This window comes from Lampris incognitus, chromosome 7 (genome assembly GCF_029633865.1).
Source record: "Lampris incognitus isolate fLamInc1 chromosome 7, fLamInc1.hap2, whole genome shotgun sequence".
Taxonomy (NCBI): domain Eukaryota; kingdom Metazoa; phylum Chordata; class Actinopteri; order Lampriformes; family Lampridae; genus Lampris; species Lampris incognitus.
In genome coordinates, this window is record NC_079217.1 from 44371948 (window position 1) to 44394645 (window position 22698).

The window sequence follows — 22698 nt, forward strand, 5'->3', positions numbered from 1 at the left end:
TTATAATGAAATGGCAAAATTCAGTAATATTGTTATCAATTATCTTGATCAAATTTTGTTTAAGGATTTAGAAATGGCATTGTTTGAATTGGTTATTTGGGTGCATTATTCCTAATTGTGAGACATATCTGGTACATGTGTTTCTTGACCTAGAACTATACCATTTTAATATTATCTATCTATCTATCTGTCTGTCTGTCTGTCTGTCTGTCTGTCTGTCTGTCTGTCTGTCTGTCTATCAAATTGTTATCATTAAAATCCATCCAATTTGACTTTTAGTGTGGAGGAGCATTGACATCAGTATTATTACTTCAAAATTTAAGGAAACTCAAAAAAGAAAAACAGCACTTTCTTCATAGCTTTTAGTGAGGTCAGCTCTGTTGCCTCAGAAATGAAACCACGTCCAGCCGCAGGCAGAACCCACTCTGTTAGTCAAGTCATAGCAACACCAGGACCATAACCTGACAGCTTCTCTGGCGTTGGGGAGGAAAACTGCTCCTTTTCCCTTTCTTGAGGCAAATTTGTAATTTTTGATATTGGGCTATACAAAGCCCTGTGATGGTCTGGCAGCCTGTCTGTTGTGTCTCCCCGCCTGCCGCGGCAATGACCACTGGGATAGGCTCCAGCATCCCCGTGACCATGAGAGCGAGATAAGCGGTTTGGGTAATGGATGGATGAATGGGCTATACAAATTAAATTGACTTGACTTGACTTTCATGTCACTAAAGGCCAGAACATTAAACATGTTTAACGTTTTTGCACCAGTAGGTATTGATTTGTGTTTGTCCTATGTTCTACTTTTACTACCAGGAAAGGTTTGTGGAGTCACATCACATTGGTGATATGATCTGTAGATGTGGTCGAACATTGTATGAATGACGCTAGACACAGTTAATGACATATGGAGTTTGTGAATGGAGTGCTTCTGTGTTAGGAGTGACTGATATTCATAGTTTTTGGTCTTCCTCAGTCATCCAGTCATCCTCTCATGCAGGCTCCTGGCTATCTCAGGCTCCTCTGCAGCATCCTGTTCTGCCCCTTCCCCTCATCCCATGTACACCTACATCATGCACCGACGTGTTAAGTGTTGAGGATGTGTTATGAGAAGGACATCTGTCACCATCTTACAATGTGATTGCAAACATACCCAAATCCTCTGTGAATAGTACACATGGCCAATGAAACTCTAGTTATTGGTCACACCTATTTGCATATGAAACTGATCGTTGGTTTTGGTCGTTATGCAGCTGTATTGTTTACAAGGGTGGGGATACCTGCAATCAGACTGAAGAGGTCACTTAGATGAGTGATGAAACATTTCTGTCAATAAACATTGTGTCCAGATGAACTGATTCAACTTTCTTTGATTATCTTACCTGGGTTATTGAGCATGCATAATGGCATCTCCAGACTACGCCCCGCTTTAGCACAACACTCCACGGAAGTCTTGGTCAATGCTTTGGTCACGTCACAATTTGACTATTGCAATGCGATCCTGGCAGGCATCCCCAACAAACTAATTCACCGACTTCAACTCATCCAGAATTCTGCAGCACGGATTACTACACGTTCAAAGTCAACTGAATGTCTCTCCCTTGCTGATTCAATTACACTAGCTTCTTTCGTCACAGCAAATTAATTTAAAATTTTTTATTATTAATGTTCAAAGCTCTTCATAATCTATCTCCTTGGCTGTGCGAATTCATGTTTGCAGCAACCTCACCCAGTACCAGTGTGGGAAGATGAAGGCACAAATTTACATTTGCGGCGGCCTCACCCAGTACCGTCCATGCAGTGTCTTTGTCCACATCTGCGTCTAAGTTTGTGTTTTCATTTGATGGCTTGGTCTGCTGAAGCTTGGTCTGCTTTGTCCTGTGGGCCCAGGGACCACGGCCCTGCCTGGAGCTGCACCCAAGGAGGAAGCGTCAAGGGTGGTCTGACAGGACGCAGAAGCAGGGCAGACTAACCTAACTGCTAGCCCATGCAGAACAGCAGTTCCGATAACACCGAGGGCGGTCTGGCACGGCCTTGCCTAGCGTTGACTGTGTTTTTGGTGTCATCATGTGGAGTGTGGGGAGGTGTGTCGAGGGTGTCTGGCTGGGGGAGCTGGCGTTGGACCATAGCTCTGCCTGGAGCCGCGCCCGAGGAGGAAACACCGAGGGCGGTCAAACAGAACGCGGAAGCAGGGCAGGCTAAGCTAACTGCTAGCCCATGAAGACGGGCAGTTCCGACAGTCATCCTGGCATTCGCTCTCATATATACTTAGCACAAAAAGTAAGGAAATTTGTGTTCGGTAGATTATTTGTTTGTTGTAACAATGCTTCTTGGCAATAAATCTTATACCGTTGGAAAGGCTGCTTATTTCCCTTTTAAATGGTGTCACATTTGTAAGGAACATGCATTTTTTGGATGAGCAGCAGAGCTGAGTATGTGGGTTGCACCCATGAAAAATTTGCCAAATCTTCTCCGCCAATGCCAAACAGCTTATTTTGCTGTTGCTATTGACTCTTGCTTTGAGCTTGTGGTACCCCAGGTGCTGACAATCAGGTGCCTGATATAAGATTTATTGCCAAGAAGCATTGTTACAACAAAGGAATAATCTACCAAACACACATTTCCTTACTTTTTGTGCTAAGTTTATATATATATATGTGTGTGTGTGTTGGATATATGTGTTTTTGTAGTTTTTTGTAGTTTGGATAGATGTGTTCTTGTAGTTTGGATGTGTTTTTGTCTTTGCGTTGCACTGCTGTGGGCTGGGGGGAAACAATATTTAATGTATGCAGGTGCATGTAATGAAATGACAAATAAATCTTCCTGATTCCTTCTTATCTCACAGACCTCCTTCAGGCTTACATTTCATCTCATTCCCTGTGGCCTTCACCAGCAGGTGTGCCAGGGTTTTATCCTATGCTGCACCCAAACTCTGGCACTCCATTCTCCATCACTTCTGCTTACTGGTCTCCATTACAGAATTTAAATCTGCTGTTAAAACCCACCTTTTTAAACTAGCGCACTCAATTTAACATCATTAACAGCATCACATTCATCTTTCTTTAACCCCTGCTGATGTATGCTCTATTGCTAATTGTGTGTATCGATTGCAGTTTTTATTGGATTTGATGTAAGGTGACCTTGAGTGTCATGAAAGGTGTCTTTAAATTAAATGTTTATTATGTTATTATACGTTTGCGTAAGGGATCCCCATTACTCCCATGATATTCCTTTGTCAACCCGCATACATAACAATGCCTAAACTACACTTCTGTACAGAGGAGTGTAATATTTTGATCTTTTCTGGAATGACTATAATAATTTCAAATCCTACTATTATTAGCACTATTAACTGACAAGTATCATTAACAGTCAAATGCTGGACCTTTAAAATTGAGTTCATTGTGATCTTTTCAGTTTATGCAGTTTGGTAGCGTGAGACCTGACACAGAAGTGAAATTCTGTTCTGGCTGAGTTTTTATTCAGACAGGCTGATAGAGAGAGACTAGAAGTAGAGAGTGGTAAAAAAAAAAAGGGGGGGGCGATACGCAGCAAATGTCCGAAGATTAACATTTGCTGCATACCTATGCTGAGTTGTGATCAGGGCTATCTTACCCCTTTCACATTGGCCAAAAAACCTGCTAAACATCCGCCTTTGGTCAATCATTGACCAATAATTGATCACCAAAGGCAGATGTTTGCGGGGGGTGGGTGGGGTTCGGCCAGTGTGATGAGTGGTGCTCATCTGAATGAGCCACCAGGACACAGCAGAGTTAACATTATTTTAAATAAATGACCATGCCATTGAAATTTAAACAGCCACTAACACAGTGTGGTACTTAGACCGACCCGGAAAGAGAAAAGGCTGACACTGTGCCCAGCTACTCAAGGGTAAAGGATGGACAGAGAAACTGGGAGGGGCACAATTACTTTTACTTAACATTAACAAGGCTCCATAAACCACACAAATCTTCCTTTATGCACTTTTTCAATTTGTTCATCAAAGTGGTAGCTTGGTTCAATGCCCAGTCTAGTGCCCCATTTACACCTGGCGTTAATGTGCAATTTTTGCGTAGATACCTTATCTGGATAAAGAAAAAAACATCTTAATGCAAGGTATAGATGCCTGCACTGAGATCAGAATGCAATCGGCTCTGCCAGACCGCCTTCAGAGGTGGCCTTGCTCACAGTGTGATCAGACCCGGTAGAGTCAGCCAAGTGTAAATGCACGGGATGAGATCAGATCGTTCATTATCCAGATGAGATAATCACTTACAAGTTAATGCCGGGTGTAAACCGGGCTTATGTCTGTGTGTGCAACAAATCCAAGTGTCGCTGCAGAGAGACAACACTGTTAAATAGTGGGGTTTTGCACAGAGTTGCTCATTATGCCATCCCACCACAGGTGTGTTTGCTGAGCCAGAGCCACTCCCGACACACAAGCTGTGACCGGAACCACTTCCTGTTCGCTGTATAGTGCACTGTGTTCACCTTTCTCCATTATGTCTGGTCTCTGAATTCTGACTGTAAACTTTATTCACTATACAGTGCCCTCAAATATTCCCACAATGCAACTGAAAATGTAGCGTTCAACGCATGTACACTATGCTACAAATACCACAATACAATTCTTTGCTTCTTCTCTTCTCTGCTCTGCTCGTGCACTCCCTATAGAGAGTCCTGTTGAGTGTTTTATATGTAGGGAACGAGTGGAAGATTCTGGACACAGCTGCTGAACCAGGCCGAACCAGGCCGAACCAGGCCACCATGACTTTCATTTCATGTCTGTCCCATCGCACCCACATCTTTTTGATCAGCTTGACGCCTTGCTGTCGGTTTAGTCACAATAATCGCAAACACTGACATACGATTACAAAGTAAGAAATTGATCAGAAAATAGATGTGAAAACACCTGTTGTTTTTGCCGTTAAGTGTAACATTTTGTTTCAAAAATGTGCTCGGATGGCAACAGTAAATGTGGATCCACGTGTGTAGAATCCATTTAATCATAAAGGGTGTTTTGTTTTTTTCTTTGAGGGATTAGGTAAGTGGTTTTGTAAAAATTTTCATATTCACTTGACAATCAATTTCCAGAAAGGGAGAAAAGCTTTTTGTTGTGGCGGCTGAGCTGCAGTATACTTTTATTTAAGTCTGCTGAAATCTTGCATACCTTTGACTCCCACAGGACGGCGGGCGGCGGATTTCATTTTGCTGCTCTGATGAGACGCAGCGATAAATAATAAGTGACCTCTTTTCTCCCGGCCCCTCCGCTTGACATTGCTTTATAGCACAGGGGGTGTTAGCTACTCAGAAAAGCAATTTCGGCGACCCTCTTATGTGCCTGTATATCTGTATCACTCCAATCTTAATTGTATGCGTGTGTGTTTGAGAGAGAGAGAGAGAGAGAGAGAGAGAGAGAGAGAGAGAGAGAGAGCGAGAGAGCGAGAGCCTGCAACTGCTGTGTGCCATTCCTCATGTTTCTCCCATCATCTGCGAGTTTAAAGCAGGTTTGTTTGGGTGTGATTACTGGAAACGGGGCAGTGCCACTGGGCATTGTCCGCCTGGTCCATTTCAATTAGGTTTGTATGCTGGATAGCCTTGACCTGATCCACGGGGATACAACCTAAACCAATGCATTTTGACAGGTGGTGGTATGTCACAGTGTGTCTGTGTCATGTATGATTAACTTTTAGAGATTTTTTTTCATCCCTACTGAGTTCATTGCTTTCATTCCTCACTTACCTGTTCTGTACTGTCTTTGTTTTTTGTTCGGCCCATTTATCAACCCCCCCCCCTTTTTTTTCTTTCTCCTCAAATGTACTTGGCCAATTACCCCATTCTTCCGAGCCATCCCCGGTCGCTGCTCCACTCCCTCTGCCGAGCCGAGGAGGGCTGCAGACTATCACATGCCTCCTCCCATACATGGGGAGTCGCCAGCCGCTTCTGTTCACCTGACAGTGAGGAGTTTCGCGAGGAGAGTGTAGCGCATGGGAGGATCATGCTATCCCCCCAGATCCCCCTCCCCCCACCCGAACAGGTGCCCCGACCGACCAGAAGAGGCGCTAGTGCAGAGCCCAGGACACGTACCCACATCTGGCTCCCCACCCGCAGACATGGCCAATTGTGTGTCTGTTGGGACGCCCGACCAAGCCGGAGGTAACACGGGGATTCGAACCAGCGATCCCTGTGTTGCTAGGTAACGGAATAGACCGCCACACAACCCGGACGTCCATCATTTATCAATTTTTTTCTCACTATCCTTGTTTTCTCTCTGTTTTTCTCTCTTACACTCAGCCACCTGTGGGGGTCTGATCAGGAATATCACCAGCGGGCGCATTGTGTCCCCTGGTTTTCCGAGCAACTACAGCAACAATCTGACGTGCCATTGGCTGCTAGAGGCCCCAGAGGGACATAGGCTACATATCCACTTTGAGAAGGTGGCTTTGGCTGAGGATGATGATCGGTAAGAGGTCAATTTGTATATATCATCTTCAGCTAAATGCTAAACTTCTGCAACATTATTCATTTCAGATGCCCTTAAAAGAGGGTTGAATCAGTTCATCTGGATACAATGAAACATGAACTGATTCAACCCTCTTTGATTTTCTTACCTGGATTATTGAGCATGCATCAAGTCATTGAGATACCCTTGTTTCTTATGCAGTTATATTTGAAACAAGTAGCTGTTATTGTTCTCTTGTAGTATTTTTTTTCTTTCAAATGACCATATACATGTCTATTTGCTTGTGCATGTCCTCACTTGCATTAAATAGGTAGGCCTCTTAGTTTTCCTTAGGAAAGGTGTTTGAGTCCATTCCTCAGGTATATGAAATGGCTGACAGTGTAAGCTCACAGAGATGACAAAAGCATCATTCATCAGTAGACAGCTCTCAACACAAATGTAGCCACAGCACATCAATTATTTGAAAGACTCATTTTGCGCTGCTGTGGAGTGTCCCACTGCATCATTTCAGTCAAGAAGAAGCAAGCATTGAACGCAGACATGTCAATGATGTCCACTTATTTTTTGCTGTTTCTTGTGCTCTTAAATATTTTCTTCTTTTTTGGAGAGTAAGACTCATGTGTGCTGGTGTCAGTGAAGGTAAACATCATTCAGAATACGTCTGTTCGGGGATTGCCAGTTCGAATCCCCGTGTTACCTCTGGCTTGGTCAGGCGTCTCTGCAGACACAATTGGCTGTGTCTGCGGGTGGGAAGCCGGATGTAGGTGTGTCCTGGTCGTTGCACTAGCGCCTCCTCTGGTCGGTCGGGGCGCCTGTTCGGACGGGAGGGGGAACTGGGGAGAACAGCGTGATCTTCCCATGCGCTACATCCTCCTGGTGAAACTCCTCACTGTCAGGTGAAAAGAAGTGGCTGGTGACTCCACATGTGTCGGAGGAGGCATGTGGTAGTCTGCAGGCCTCCCCGGATCAGCACAGCAGGTGGAGCAGCTACCAGGATGGCTCAGAAGAGTACGGTAATTGGCCAAGTACAATTGGGAGGAAAAAAAAGGGGGGGTATACGTCTGTTTCATTCCTTTTTAGCATTGCATTGGGGAGCTGAGCCTTGTTCTCCCTCACCATTCCCATTGCTGTCAGTTTTCTTTGGATGGATTCCCAGAGACTATAGGAGATGGGCAGTGAAGAAATTATCATAGGGGATACTATGCTTCCTGTGACCTTTGCTAATGTCCAACATTACAGTAGCATTTCCTGCTTCCCCTCTGAGGCTCCCAAAGGTGCCCTACATGTTCCAGGCATAAATGAATCTTCAATGACATGCTGGCAATATTCTGATGCACCACTCCCTGGCTTGCTGGGTATGTACTATCTGAAAGGATGGTACATATCCAGTGGGTGTGTCATGAGAGTCGCTTGCCTGAGACTGTTCTGCCGATAAAGTGTTATTTCAAAGGGTACTGACATCCATGAAAGCCAAGTCACAAAACCAAAAACGTGCTCAAAGAAAAGCTTGTGCAGCCACTGCCTTCACTCTCAACCATAAAAAAAAACCTCACTGTCTCTCACTGTGCCTGAATTGGATGAGAAATTATAAGTCTTTGTAGCCACCTGAAGACCCAGGCTACCCAACCCCTGGATAATGATGGAGGTAGTCATCTTCAGATATGAAGGAGGAATGGTATGGGGAGTGGTTTGTTCCTTTTGATATCAGACCCAGGCTTATACGTTACAAGCGCAGCCAGTGTTTCACTGACCTATGCCACACATCTGTATTATCAGCCAGCTTGTCTTACTTCACATCGTTCAGGTCCCATGTCAACATCAAAGTGACTGTAGATGATTTTTCAACTCTCCCCCTAGCATTTCCAAGTGTTTTTATTGTTTGCAACCGCATTACTTTCTGTTTATCCACAGCCTGGCTACTGTCCAAAGCAAGAAAAAACCATAAGAATCCCAATTTGAATTAAAAACTCTGATCTCAGTGCTATGATAAAGTCAGAGTAAAACATCCAGAAGTATTATTAAGAAGGCAGGTTGTGTTACTTACTGATCCAGTAGAAAGAATGCCAAATGAATGTTGGTTTGGAACCTTCTCAAGTCCTGGGTGTTGTATCAAACTGTTTCCCCATCGAGATCTCTTTCCCCCTAGCCAGAGTTCGATACAACACCGGGACATTTGATTAACCTTAACCTAACTTCAACCTACCCCTAACCTAACCTAATATAACCCTAACATTAACCTAACCTAACCCAATCTAACCTAATCCTAACCTTAACCTAATCGTAACCGATAGCTAACCTGTTTCCATGCGAATGCTTTTGTCTGGCTCGGGGGAAACAGATCTCGACAGGGAAACAGAGTCCAGAGTTCCCTCTTATTTTACCTCTGTTTCTATCACTCTTTCTCTTTGCCTCCTGCGTTAATGGGGTTATTTTTCTCTTGCTGGGTAGAGGTTCCACTGTCACTTTGGTTGTTCCATTGTCTGCCATTTCTGCTACTGGGGATAGCTACCAGAGAAAACAAAAGCGCTATCCTCTAACTATTTTGGTTGTACAATGGTTGACGCACTGCCATTGTACTGTAAATCAAGCCTTTGTTTTCCCACATGATCATACAGAACAGATCATACAGATTGGCAGACAGAATTTAATTCCCTATAAGCCTGAAAGTGAGGTTTATAGGGAGGCTTAACACCAATAATGTCATTATTCTATAGCTATTACACTGTGCAATCAACATTTACTTCATAATGATATGTTCAAGCAAAAAAGTTGTCTACTTACTACTTACTTAATCCTCTTCATCCCTGGTGGGACATGAGGCTTCAACAATCTGCCTCCATTGAGACCTTTATTGTGCTGCATGCTGTGCCTCGCCCCATGTGTGGTCCATCTCCTTTAACTCAACTGTTCCAGTTCACCCCCAAGTTGTTTCAGGACGGCCTTACTTCCTTTTCACCAATAAGAGTCCATCTCAGTGCAACCTTAGGGCTTCGATCTTGGTCCTTTCTGAAAACATGTCCTAGCCATTGAATTCAGCAGCATTTGATCTCCAGACTATTGCGCTTAGTCATCTTGTATAACTGTTCATTTTAGATCCTCTCAGGCCAGAAGATATGACAGATTTTCCTGAGGCATCCATTGTGGAAGACATCAATCTTTTACATATCATGTGTTGTCACTTGCCAGGACTCTGAGCCATACAACAGCACTGATTTTATGTTGCTGTTGTACAGCTGGACATTTAGTCTGTATTGCTTTCACTTCCAGATAGGCTCAAACCTAGAAAAAGCATCATGAGCCTTCCCAAGCCTTGCTCTCGTGTCAGTTTGTGCTGCATTGTCTTTACAGACAAGACTTCCAAGGTAGTAAACTCCTCGACATTGTTGAGCGGGTCTCCATTCACTGTGATTGGTGCGTCTAGCGTGGCATTCATCCACATTACTTGGGTTTTGGAGGCATTGATGTTCAGGCCTGTCTGTTTGGCGAACTTGTTCGGTCTTTCAGTTTTCTCCTGCAGATGGATATGCTTTAAGGAGAGAACAGCAAAGTCATCAGCAAAGTATAGATCTTCACGGTGGGAAAACGGAGTCCACTGGATGCCCCTGAGTCTGTCGGTTGTCTTCCCATAATGAAGTGAATGGTAATCAGAAAGAGAATGAGAGACATGGTACACCCTTGCCACAGACCAAACTCCAGGGTGAACCATTCAGATAGTTTTCCATTAACAATGAGGCTGCATTCAAAGTAAGACAGAACAACCCCATCAGTGTGACCATTTTTTGAGGGGTTCCATATGCTCTTGCGATCTTCCATAGGGTGTCACGATGCAGGCTTTCAAAGGCTTTCCGGAAGTTGATGAAATCGATAAAACTGATGAAGCTTCTCCTCACTGCTCGTCACTGCCAGCTGTTTCCAGCTTCCGCCTTCTTGAGAGTCGGCTTCGTGAGATTGATAACCGGTTTGCAGTTGGGAGAGGTGACTGCAGACCAGGCCACATGATTGGTGTGGCCTGGTCTGGGCGGGGGGGGGGGGGGTCACCACAGCGGATCATCCGTTTCCATTTCTTAAGGCCAGAGTCTCCAACATAGAAGATAATCTTAGGGTGCTGGCATCACAGAGGGAGAAACGAGGAACCCAGGCACACAGCACAACTACTTTCAGCAACATTGCTATTCATGTCGACTCCAATAATGCTAGGATGAAGCAATCAGAGATCACAAAAGCCAGCTTAGTCAGGATGCTGAAGTTTGCCAGAAAGTTGAACCGTTGTGGTGAAGAGTTGGGTGGCACGGTGGCGCAGTAGTTAGCGCTGCCACCTCACAGCACGAAGGTCCTAGGTGTGAACCCCAGGGTTGTCCAACCTTGGGAGATCATCCCAGGTCCTTTCTGTGTGGAGTTTGCATGTTCTGCCCGCGTCTGCTTGGGTTTTCTCCGGGTGCCCCGGTTTCCCCCACCATCAAAAAGATATGCATGTTAGGGTTAATACTCCTGTCTGTGCCCCTGACCAAGGCAAGGCAAGATGAACTAGAGTTGGTCCCCAGGCGCTGCACGGCAGCTGCCCACTGCTCCTAGCTACACAGCTAGGATGGATTAAATGCAGAAGAAGAATTTCCCCACGGGGATCAATAAGTAGTAAAATAAATAGAAAATAAAAATAAAGAGGGAGCTGAGTCGGAAGGCAAAGCTCTCAATTTACCAGTCAACCTTCGTTCCAACCCTCACCTATGGTCATGAGCTTTGGGTAATGACCGAAAGGGTGAGATCGCGGATACAAGCGGCTGAAATGAGGTTCCTCCGTAGTGTGTTTGGGCTCAGCTTTAGAGATAGGGTGAGGAGCTCGGCCATCTGAAGGGAGTTCGGAGTAGAGCTGCTGTTCCTTTGCGTTGAAAGGAGCCAGTTGAGGTGATTCGGGCATCTGATTAGGATGCCTCCTGGGTGCCTTCTTTTGGAGGTTTTCTGGGCTCATCCAACTGGGAGGAGACCCCGGGTTAGATCCAGAACTTGCTGGAGGGACTACATGTCCAATCTGGCCCTGGAACGCCTTGGGATCCCCCAGGAGGAGCTGGATGGTATTGCTGGGGAGAGGGATGTCTGGAATGCCCTACTTAGCTCACTGCCACCACGACGCGGCCCAGAAGAAGCATCTGATGATGAGATGAGATGAGATTAGATGTTGGCATCAATTAATCATCTCTGATCCCTTACCCGTAAGGGTTAATGATGAGATGTACAGTAGGCTCACCTTAATGAACTGCTTGCTAACACGTTACTGTAATGAGTAGGGATTCGGCTTTGTTGATAACTGGTCTTCTTTCTGGGGCCACCTTATCCGTTGAAAGCAGACAGCATTACCCTACTGGGGACAGTGCCACTCTTTTGTCTAGCAATATATAGATAGCTGGCTTGAGCATGCATAAAGAAAGATAGCTGTCTACATTTTGTTTGACACTAGGGATTTATCATTCAGCAGACTGTAGGTGATTAGAGAGCCAGCTAGGTTTGAACTTAGCAGGCTCCCGGAGTGGATGACAACACACCAACTGAAGCTCAATCTGGACAAGACAGAGCTGATGTTCCTCCCGGGGAAAGGTTGCCCGCACCGAGACCTGGCCATCAGCATTGACAACACCGTGGTGACACCAACTTGGACTGCGAGGAATCTGGGTGTGATCCTGGACGACCAACTGTCGTTTACTGCAAACGTTACATCGGTTGCTTGCTCCTGCAGATTTCTCTGCTATAACATCAGGAGGATTTGCCCATTCCTCACCGATGAGATGGTGAGAAATGGGTGTTCACCCAGTGCTCATCCAGCCCTCTAGTCATCTCCTGGCTGGACTACGGCAACTCCCTCCTTGTTGGCACCCCGGCGTCGGCCATCAGACCTCTGGAGCTTGTTCAGAAAGCTGCAGCTTGTCTGGTGTTCAACCGCCCTAAGCTCTCCCACACAACTCCCCTTTGCATGTCCCTACACTGGCTCCCAGTAGCTGCTCGCATCCAGTTTAAGATTCTGGTGCTAGCCTACAGGGCCGTGAAAGGAACAGCTCCTTCCTATCTCTAGGCCATGGTCAAGACCTACACCCCCACCCGACCACTTTGCTCTGCTGCCTCGAGACGCCTGGTTGCCCCGTCGCTCAGAGGCCCCTGCTGCCGATCGACCCGGTCACGGCTCTTTTCTGTCCTGGCCCCACAGTGGTGGAATGAACTCCACACTGATGTCAGGACAGCGGAGTCGCTGCTCATCTTTCGGCTGAAAACTCACCGCTTCAAGAACTACTACCCTGTTACTTGCTCTTAATACTTATTGTATTCACTCATTAAAAGAAAGTATCTTTGTTTTGCTCTTAGATGCTTGTTTAGAGAGAAGATACACTAATGACCTCTGATGACTAGTAGTTCTCCTGTTTATCTACATTACATGCACTTATTGTAAGTCACTTTGGATAAAAGTGTCAGCTAAATGACTAATGTAATGTAATGTAGTGTGGAGTCAACTAGTTAAGTTAATATGTTTAGTCAGGGAAGCTTTGTATAGATTATCAGACTGACAGCTTGGTCTATAACATTGAGACTGTCCCCCTACCCTTTTGTATTGTTCTCAAGCTCTCCTCTCCTAAATGTGTGAATTACAATAATCTAATCATTCCTACCACTGGCAGTGGTGAAATGTGCAACAAAGTATCTAATAAACTACAGAATCAAACATCTAATTTTATCAACAGTATGATCGTATATCATCCAAAGTGTAGGTCATTCAAATTGTCAACTAATAATACAAGGTGTATAATTCCACTTAATATTTTAGCTATTGGTAGCTCTAAAGTTCTACCTACTACTGATCAAGATGCTTAAATTTGGTTTCATAAATATCAGATCACTGTCAACCAAAGCCTTAAATAATCTGATTCTTGAACATAGTTTTGAAATGATTTGATTATGTGAAACCTGGCTTAAACCAAATGTTTTCCTTGCCTTAAACGAAGCTTCCCCACCTGACTATACTTATCCCCATGTAGCTCAGGCAAATAAACAAGGTGGGGACATTACCTTGATATATGTCTATTTTCAATTTAACCTCTAAATTTGAATCTAAATTCCAATCTTTGGAGGCTCTTATTCTAAGTCCATCTCCCTCAGCCATGACTCTGCTCAGTGCAGATTGAGATACTCTATTGACCTCCTGGCTCTTACTCACTATTTCTTGAAGACTTTGTCTCAGGTCTTGTTGTTCATTCTGATGAAATTGTAATTCTCAGTGATTTAAATATTAATCTGGATAACGCTGCTGATCCTCTAAGTAAAGCATTTCTGGCACTTGTTGATATTTTTGGGTTCACTCAGTTTGTTCAAGAGTCGACTCATTGCAGTGGTAGCTCCCTTGATTTGGTTGTATCTAAAGGGATAACTTTTTCTGATCTGAATGTCTTGCCAAACACATTTGCTTTGTCAGATAATTTTCTCATCAAATTTAAAGCATTATTGGCCTGACCTGTTAATGTCGGCATGGATGTAATTGCCATTCGCCACATTGGTCCATCCATTGTAGGCTGTAGCTGCATTTGTCCAGCAGCTGCCTTAAGTCTTGGCTCCTTTCACTGTAGAGACTGGCTCTGTTGAAAATCTTACTAGTGACTTAAATGTGGCCTTCTCTAGTCTCGATCCAATTGCACCTCTCACTATCAGAGCTAGGCGACTAAAGAGGCCTACAATCCTGGTTTAATGATGAGACATATGCTTTTAAGTGGGCCTGCAGGAGACTGGAACATCAATGGCGAAAATCAAAATTGGAAGTTTTTTTTTGCTTACCTTGGGATGAGTGTTTATTGAAATAAAATAATGCTTTATCTGCTGCAAAAGCAGCGTATCCATCTCGCTTAATCAATATTAAAAAAACGTATCCCCAGATTTCTCTTTTTTATCTACTACTACTACTACTACTATTTTCGGCTGCTCCCGTTAGGGGTCGCCACAGCGGATCATCCGTTTCCATTTCTTCCTGTCTTCTGCGTCTTCCTCTGTCACACCAGCCACCTGCATGTCTTCCCTCACCACATCCATAAACCTCCTCTTTGGCCTTCCTCTTCTCCTCTTCCCTGGCAGCTCCATATTCAGCATCCTTCTCCCAATATACTCAGCATCTCTCCTCCACACATGTCCAAGCCATCTCAATCTTGCCTCTCTTGCTTTGTCTCCAAACCGTCCAACCTGAGCGGTCCCTCTAATATAATTGTTCCTAATCCTGTCCTTCTTCGTTACTCCCAGTGAAAATCTTAGCATCTTCAACTCTGCCACCTCCAGCTCCGCCTCCTGTCTTTTCGTCAGTGCCACTGTCTCCAAACCATATAACATAGCTGGTCTCACAACCATCTTGTAAACTTTCCCTTTAACTCTTGCTGATACCCTTCTGTCGCAAATCACTCCTGACACACTTCTCCACCCACTCCAACCTGCCTGCACTCTCTTCTTCACCTCTCTACTGCACTCCCCGTTACTTTGGACAGTTGACCCCAAGTATTTAAACTCAAATGCCTTTGTCACCTCCACTCCTTGCATCCTGACCATTCCACTGTCCTCTCTCTCATTCACGCATAGGTATTCCGTCTTGCTCCTACTGACTTTCATTCCTCTTCTCTCCAGTGCATACCTCCACCTCTCCAGGCTCTCCTCAACCTGCACCCTACTCTCGCTACAGATCACTATGTCATCCGCGAACATCATCGTCCATGGAGACTCCTGCCTGATCTTGTCCGTCAACCTGTCCATCACCATTGCAAACAAGAAAGGGCTAAGAGCCGATCCTTGATGTAATCCCACCTCCACCTTGAACCCATCTGTCATTCCAACCGCACACCTCACCATTGTCACACTTCCCTCATACGTATCCTGCACCACTCCTACATACTTCTCTGCAACTCCTGACTTCCTCATACAATACCACACCTCCTCTCTCAGCACTCTGTCATAAGCTTTCTCTAAATCTACAAAGACACAATGCAACTCTTTCTGGCCTTCTCTATACTTCTCAATCAACATTCTCAAAGCAAACATCGCATCCGTGGTGCTCGTTCGTGGCATGAAACCAATTTCTCTTTTTTATCTAAATTTACTAAAAAGCAGCTATTCATTCTGATGAAATTGTTCACCATTCACGGCCCATGATTTTCTAGACTTTTTCAGCAATAAGGTTGATGAGATCATAAACAAAATTAGTTCTTCAACTCCAGCTACTCTTGCAGATCCTGTCTTACCAAATTCATATCTATGCAATGATTCACTGATAGTCCTGTTATTGTAGCTTTTGAGACTCTCTCTCTCTTGTCTTGATACTTTGACTAAGCTCGTGCCAGCATCTAAACCAACTACATGCCTACTTGACCCTCTACCAGCAAAATTTTTTAAAGACCTCTGACCTTCCCTGGGACCTAAATTGCTAGACATTGTTATTTTATCACTTACTACTGGTACTGTTCCAAGCAGTTTTAAGACAGCTTTGGTCAAACCCCTACTTTAAAAACCACACCTCAATCCAGGGTCTCTTCTAACTATCTCTAATCTCTAATCTTCTATTCTTAAGTACTAGAGAGATTTGTGTATCAACAACTTTCAAACCATATAGGACAACAAAAAGAAAATCATATGAACCTTTTCATTTGGCTTTCAGGGCCTGTCACTCCACTGAAACTGCTCTCCCCAGAGTGGTGAACGTGGTAGCTGTAGACTCTGATTCCACTTCTGTACTCGTACCACTGGACCTCAGAACAGTCTTTGACACCATTGATCACTGTATACTATTAGACAGAATAAATTGTAATTTTGGTGTCTCTGGCTTCGCTCTCTCTGTACTTAAGTCCTTCTTATCTGGAAGAATAAATTGTGTCTACTATAATAATTAAATCAAAATTATCTGATGTTAAATATGATGTACCTCAGGGCTCGGTTCTTGACCCTCCACTTTTCTCTCTTTCTATTTCACCACTTGGCCAAATTATACGCAGTCATGAAATAAATTTCCATTGGTATGCGGATGATACTCAGCTTTATGTGCCTATAAGAGCCGATGATTATACTCAAATGACTTATTTAGAGACAACCTTGGTGGAGTCTGACACCCACTGAAAATGTGTTTGACTTTGTGGCGAGAATGCGGACACAGCTTTCACTTTGGTTATGCAAGGACTGGATGGCTTGTTGCAACTGCCCCGGTACCCCATCCTCCTTCAGTAGCCCCCACAGAGTGCCCTGGAGTACATGGTCATAAGCCTTCTCCAAGTCCACAAAACACATGTAGACTGGCTGGTCAAACTCTCATGTCTCCCTCAGCACTTCTGCAAGGATAAAGAGTTGGTCTATTGTTCCATGGCCAGGAAGGAATCCGCATTGTTCCTCCTGGATCCAAGGTTCGACAATCGGTTGGAGCCTCCTTTCCAGAGTAGACTATCCCAGGGAGGCTGGGCAGTGTGAAACCCCGATAATTGGCGCACACCCTCCGGTCCCCTTTTTTAGATATGGGAACCACCACCCCAGTTTACCACTCCACAGGTACTGTCCCCGACCTCCACGTGACATTGAAGAGGCGTGTCAGCCAAGACAGCCCAACAATGTCCAGAGCCTTCAGCATGTCAGGGCGAATCTCATCCACACCCGCTGCCTTTCCACCGAGGAGCCTCTTAACTACCTGAGAGACCTCTGCCAGGGATATGGGTGGGGCTTCTCCCGAGTCTTCAGACTCTACTTCCTCCTCTGAGGGCGTGTTAGTCGGATTCAGGAGCTCCTCAAAGTGTTCTTTCAACCGCCTGACAGTTCCTCTCCCCAGCTGAACACAGCTTGAGTCAAACCCTGGTTCCCCTTCCTGAGTCACCAGATGGTTTGCCAGAATTTCCTTTAGGCCAACCGAAAGTCCTCCCACGTAGCCTTGCCGAACTCCTCCCACACCCGGGTTTTTGCTTCCATGACTGCCGAAGCCGCAGCCCTTCTGGCCTCCCGGTATCTGTCTGCTGCTTCAGGAGACCCGTGGGCCAACCATGCCTGAAAGGCCTCGTTCTTCAGCCTGACGGCTTCCCTCACCACCGGTGTCCACCAGTGGGTTCTTAGGTTGCCACCTTGACAGACACCGATGACCTTATGACCACAGCTCCTACCTGCTGCATCTGCAATAGAGGCTTTGAACACAGCCCACTCAGACTCCATGTCCCCAGCCTCCCTCAGGATACACAAAAACTTCTTCTGGGAGTTGGAGACCCCACGGACAGGAGCCTCTGCAAGACATTCCCAGTTCACCCTCACTACACGTTTTGGTTTGCCAGGTCTGTCCAGCAGCCTTCCCTGCCATCTAATCCAATTCATCACCAGGTGGTGATCAGTTGGCAGCTCTGCTCCTGTCTTCCATGAGTGTCCAAAACATAGGGCCGCCAATCTGATGATGATAAGACCACAAAGTCTGTTATTGATCTGCGGCCCAAGGTGTTCTGTTACCAAGTACACTTATGAACTACCCTATGTTCGAACATGGTCTCCAATTCTGTGTGTGATATTCATGGATAGTATCTCAAGGCGCAGCCAAGATGAGGAGTGTGTCTGTTTTGGGAACCTCAGAATTGCATCTCTGCTCTTCACAGATGATGTAGTTTTTTTGGCTTCATCAGAACGCGAACTCCAGTGTGCACTGGGGCGGTTTACAGCTGAGTGTGAAATGTCCGGGATGAGAGTCAGCACCTCCAAGTCTGAGGCAATGGTTCTCTACCAGAAAATGGTGGGTTGCTCCCTCTGGATTGGGGAGGAGTTGTTGCCTCAAGTGAAGGAGTTCAAGTATCTCGGGGTCTTGTTCATGAGTGAGGGTAGGGTGGAGTGGAAGATTGACAGGCCGATTGGTGAAGCATCAGCAGTAATGTGGATGTTCTACCAGAATGTTGTGGTGAAGAGGGAGCTTAGCTAGACGGCAGAGCTCTCAATTTACCAATCTTCGTTCCAACCCTCACCTATGTGCATGAACTTGGAGTGGTGACCAAAAGGGTGAGATCATGGATACAAGCGGCTGAAATGAGTTTCCTCTGTGGGGTTCTGGGCTCAGCTCAACATGCTCTCACAGAAATACGTGAAATGACCACAACCTCTTAACACTCGCATTATTATGTGGTGGCACGTAATGTGTAAAAATTGCAGTCATCTGGCTCTGGGAAGTTGAGCAATTCATGGAAATGCTGTAACCAGGAAACATCTTGACGTGGCCAAACTGAAATGCCAAAAGACCAACAAAGAGTTTAGCTTGGAACAGAGGAATCACTTCAGTACTCTGGCTGACCTTATGGATGAAGACTCAGATATCAACAGCAAGTGGAAGACCATCAAAACATTTTATGTAGCGGCAGCCACCTTTACTGTTGCGAGGATGTTGCCATCATTGTCTTTGACAGAGGCAGACTGGCTGGTGTTCTTGCTACTGAATTTCTTTGTGATCTTATAAATAGTACTCATCTCCCCTCTTGCAGCAGAACACTCTGCTTTATCTGCTAAGTCCTCAACAAAAGCCCTCTTGTCACTCCTGGCACTCTTCTTCACTTGTCTGTGCTTTTCTTGTAGGCTTCTTGAGCCTGCTCTTGGAGCCTGAGTGATTTGATGCTCAACATCTTAGCCTTCAGTCCTTTCCATTCTTCTGTTGTCTGGCAAGTGCCAAGTGTTAGCTATTAATTTGTCTTCCTTTTTCTGTAGCCGAAGACTTTGGTGGCTGCCGCTACATAAAATGTTTTGATGGTCTTCCACTTGCTGTTGATATCTGAGTCTTCATCCGTAAGGTCAGCCAGAGTACTGAAGTGATTCCTCAGTTCCAAGCTAAACTCTTTGTTGGTCTTTTGGCATTTCAGTTTGGCAATGTCAAGATGTTTCCTGTGATGACTCAGTTTTGCCGCCTTCTTTACTTTTAGCTTGATGATGGCTATTAGAAGGTAGTGGTCACTGTAGACATCAGCTCCACGACAAACTCAAACATCTTGAAGAGACCTGTGCCACTTTCCATTGATCAAGATGTGGTCGAGCTGATTGATAGTGGAAGTTACCTGATGGTTATAATGGAGGTTACCTGATCAGGTAACTTCCATGTGAGCTTGGGGATTATTCTGTGTGGAAAGATGGTGCCACTAATGAAACAATTGTTGTTCAAGCAAAAGTCAACAAGACATTCACCATTTTTCATCACATCATACCCATGCCTTCCCATAGCTTTCTCACAGTTGCTATTATCAGCTCATACCTTGGCATTAATGTCACCAATGATCGGAAGCATATTGTGCTGGGGAACTTTAGAGACTGCCTGCTGTAATTCTTCATATCAGTCATCTTTTTCATTCTCCTGAGTTTCATTTGTTGGTGCATAACACTGAATGATGTTGAGCTTGCAGTGCTTGGAGTTGAAGCGGTCTCTGATCCGCCAGTCACTGAAGGGTTCCCTCTCTAACAAGGCATTGACCTTCTCCTTTGAGATTATGTATTGTTGATCGTTGTGCCCAGAGTGCAGGATAACTGAGCCATCACTCATCACTTGGCCTCCAGAGCTGATCCATTGGCATTCACTAATCCCCCGAATGTCCAGCCTGTATCTTCTTATTTTACTGGGGATCTGCACTGTTTTTGATATCTTGAACATGGTGCAGACATTCCATGCACATCAGCCGAACAGGACTGATCATACTGCCAGCAGGTTGGCTCAAGTCCACTGCAAGGTCCATGGTAGTAGTGTTTGTTGTAGTTTCTGTAACATGATGGAATTTTTATGGGGTGGGGTTGTTGGTACTATGCCCAACCCCCAAACTGGAGGACCAAGTGTTGAGTTTTGTCTAGTCTCTACGTTGAAACCTGCCTGACTTGGCTGGACCTGCTGGGGGCTAGTCTCCCATCAGTATAGCTCTCAAGGGTCTCGGAGACACACAAGCATCCCCACCAAGACAAGGTAAGCAGCAAAAGGTGGAAACATTTTGTTTACTTCTGCTTTAATAACTGAAGGAAATATGGAATGTTTACGCTGATATGATAGCAAAAAAATATGTTGCTGGTCTCTGCATCCCATGAGGTAGCAGTGGATTCATCTCTGGGTCTGTAAACTTCAGCCAAAATCAACAGCTCCCAGAAGGCATGCAAATGCATCCCATTCAACTCCTTCCAATTCCCAGCAAAATAAATGTCTCTGCTTCAGATTTGTCACATCTAGTATAATATCTATACCGGTGTTGGTCTGAATAGTTGAACAGCAGATATTGTGTGTTGTGAATCCCCAATCTTCATTCCTTCTGCTAACATAGCATGGTGACATTCCACCCTGAATTTCTGGAGACATATAAAAGCCACATAATGATGCTATTTTACTACACAGATGCCTCTCTACCTGCATAATAGCATACTTTAGGTAGGGCTTATTTTTCATTTTAGGTCAATTCCTCAAGCCCATTATTGTTTAATTCAGTCCTCTGTTTCAAAATTTCCTCCTCTGTTTCGTTATTGACATCCCACATGTCACTGTTATCTTCAACTATCTGGCCAATTAAATCTTGAGCTGGGGCTCAGTCGTTGTAGTAGCCAGATTAAAATGTGGTTTGTGTCCTGAACAGCACATTCATATCAATATCATTCCTCCCTTGACAGAACAATGAGAAGTGTTTATTTACCCTGCGTAGAGTGGTGGTGTGGACCTAAGTGGAAATTTAATGGTGGACCTGTTTAAGATGAGAAACTGTAGTTTCCCGAGAAATTGTAGTACCTGTATTTTTTATTCGTGTGTGTGTGTGTGTGTGTATATGAAAACCGTGTTCCTGCACGCTCTGTATTCTGTTACCATTCTGAAAAACTGGGTCAGAATCAGAATACTTTATTTATCCCCGAGGGGAAATTGACTTCTATTACAGACACTCATGCTCTAATAGCTAAAAACTAACAAGATACAAGATAAGAAAATAGAAACAGAAACAAATAGAAATAAAAGATAAATAAGAAATAGAAATAAGAACAAAATATATCAACAAGCATGGTGTACATAACACCCTATCTATACTGCACTACCGCAGCACACAACAAGCAGCACAAACAAAACTCGATTTGACCCAAATGGTATTTCTGCATCCAGATGTCTACCTTATTTTCATATGTTCATCCCCACGTCTTAGAAAGACAAATTTAACTCTGAAAAAAAAAGAAGCTTACATGTGTTTCAGTGATGATAAACTCTATGGGTCTATTTTGGGCCCAACAAAACAGAATGAGAATGTATTTACCGAATTGGCTTTTAAATTTAAATTCAGTGAGCATCAATCAGTACTGTACAGTATTGAATGAGTGACAGCAGTGATATATTTGTTCCCCCAAAATGCACCCTTTTTCAGAGAGCTGGAGAAATGAAACAAGAAATCATTCTTTGGTGCCTCTCTTGCAGGTTGCTCATTAGGAATGGGAACAACACTGACGCAGCCGCCCTCTATGACTCATATGAGGTGGAGTACTTGCCCAACGAAGGCCTGGTTAGCACCTCAAGGCATCTCTTCATTGAGCTCACTACAGATGCCACAGGCACATCCAACGGCATTGCCATCAGGTACCAAGGTAGGCACCTGAGTTCAGCGCCTTTAACTTAAACTGATCATACAGCACGCTGCCATGCTACACATTCACACAGTTCCACACATTCACACCGGGGAGCTGCCCAGTACAACCACAGTCTTCACCGGCTGCCACTGAGCAGTTGGTTAGGGGGTTAAGTGCCTTGCTCGAGAGCACATCAGCCATCGGTAATGAGGAAAGAGACAACACCGTTCATACACATCCCCCCACCCACATTTTCCTGCTGGTCCAAGGTTTGAACGGACAACAGGCCCAGGTCTCTAACCTTTCGGCCATGACTGCCTCATCTAAGCTGATAACTAGTCTCAGAAGCATACAATGTAAAACAGTAGACACAAAGACGATAATAATGGATATAATAGAAAATAAGTAGTTTTAATGGATAACAAAATTTGGTATTTAAAAATGTTAAGACATGGGAGTGAAATCGTGTCTTGGTTAATAAAAATTTGAACTGGTACAAGAAAAGACTACCATCGTACTGAAACATCAGTGGCTCTTTTGTTTTTGTTTTGTTTTTCATGTGTTTTTGTTCTATTTTTACTGTAAAGCACATTTTCATGCTGCTTTAGCATTTAGTTTTATTTAAGTTTATTTTGATTTGCTCTTGGTGTCAATGAGCAAACAACATGATAGTTAACATG

The 22698-nt window shown here is 44.5% G+C and overlaps 1 protein-coding gene across 1 annotated transcript in view; it reads left to right on the forward strand.

Moving 5' to 3' along the window:
- LOC130115251 (seizure protein 6 homolog) overlaps positions 1 to 22698 on the forward strand; it is a 135957-nt gene that overhangs the window by 65868 nt on the left and 47391 nt on the right. Inside the window, exons 6-7 of the mRNA XM_056282865.1 lie at positions 6289 to 6457; positions 21870 to 22036. Coding sequence (XP_056138840.1) covers positions 6289 to 6457; positions 21870 to 22036 — 336 coding nt within the window. The remainder of the gene's footprint in view (positions 1 to 6288; positions 6458 to 21869; positions 22037 to 22698) is intronic.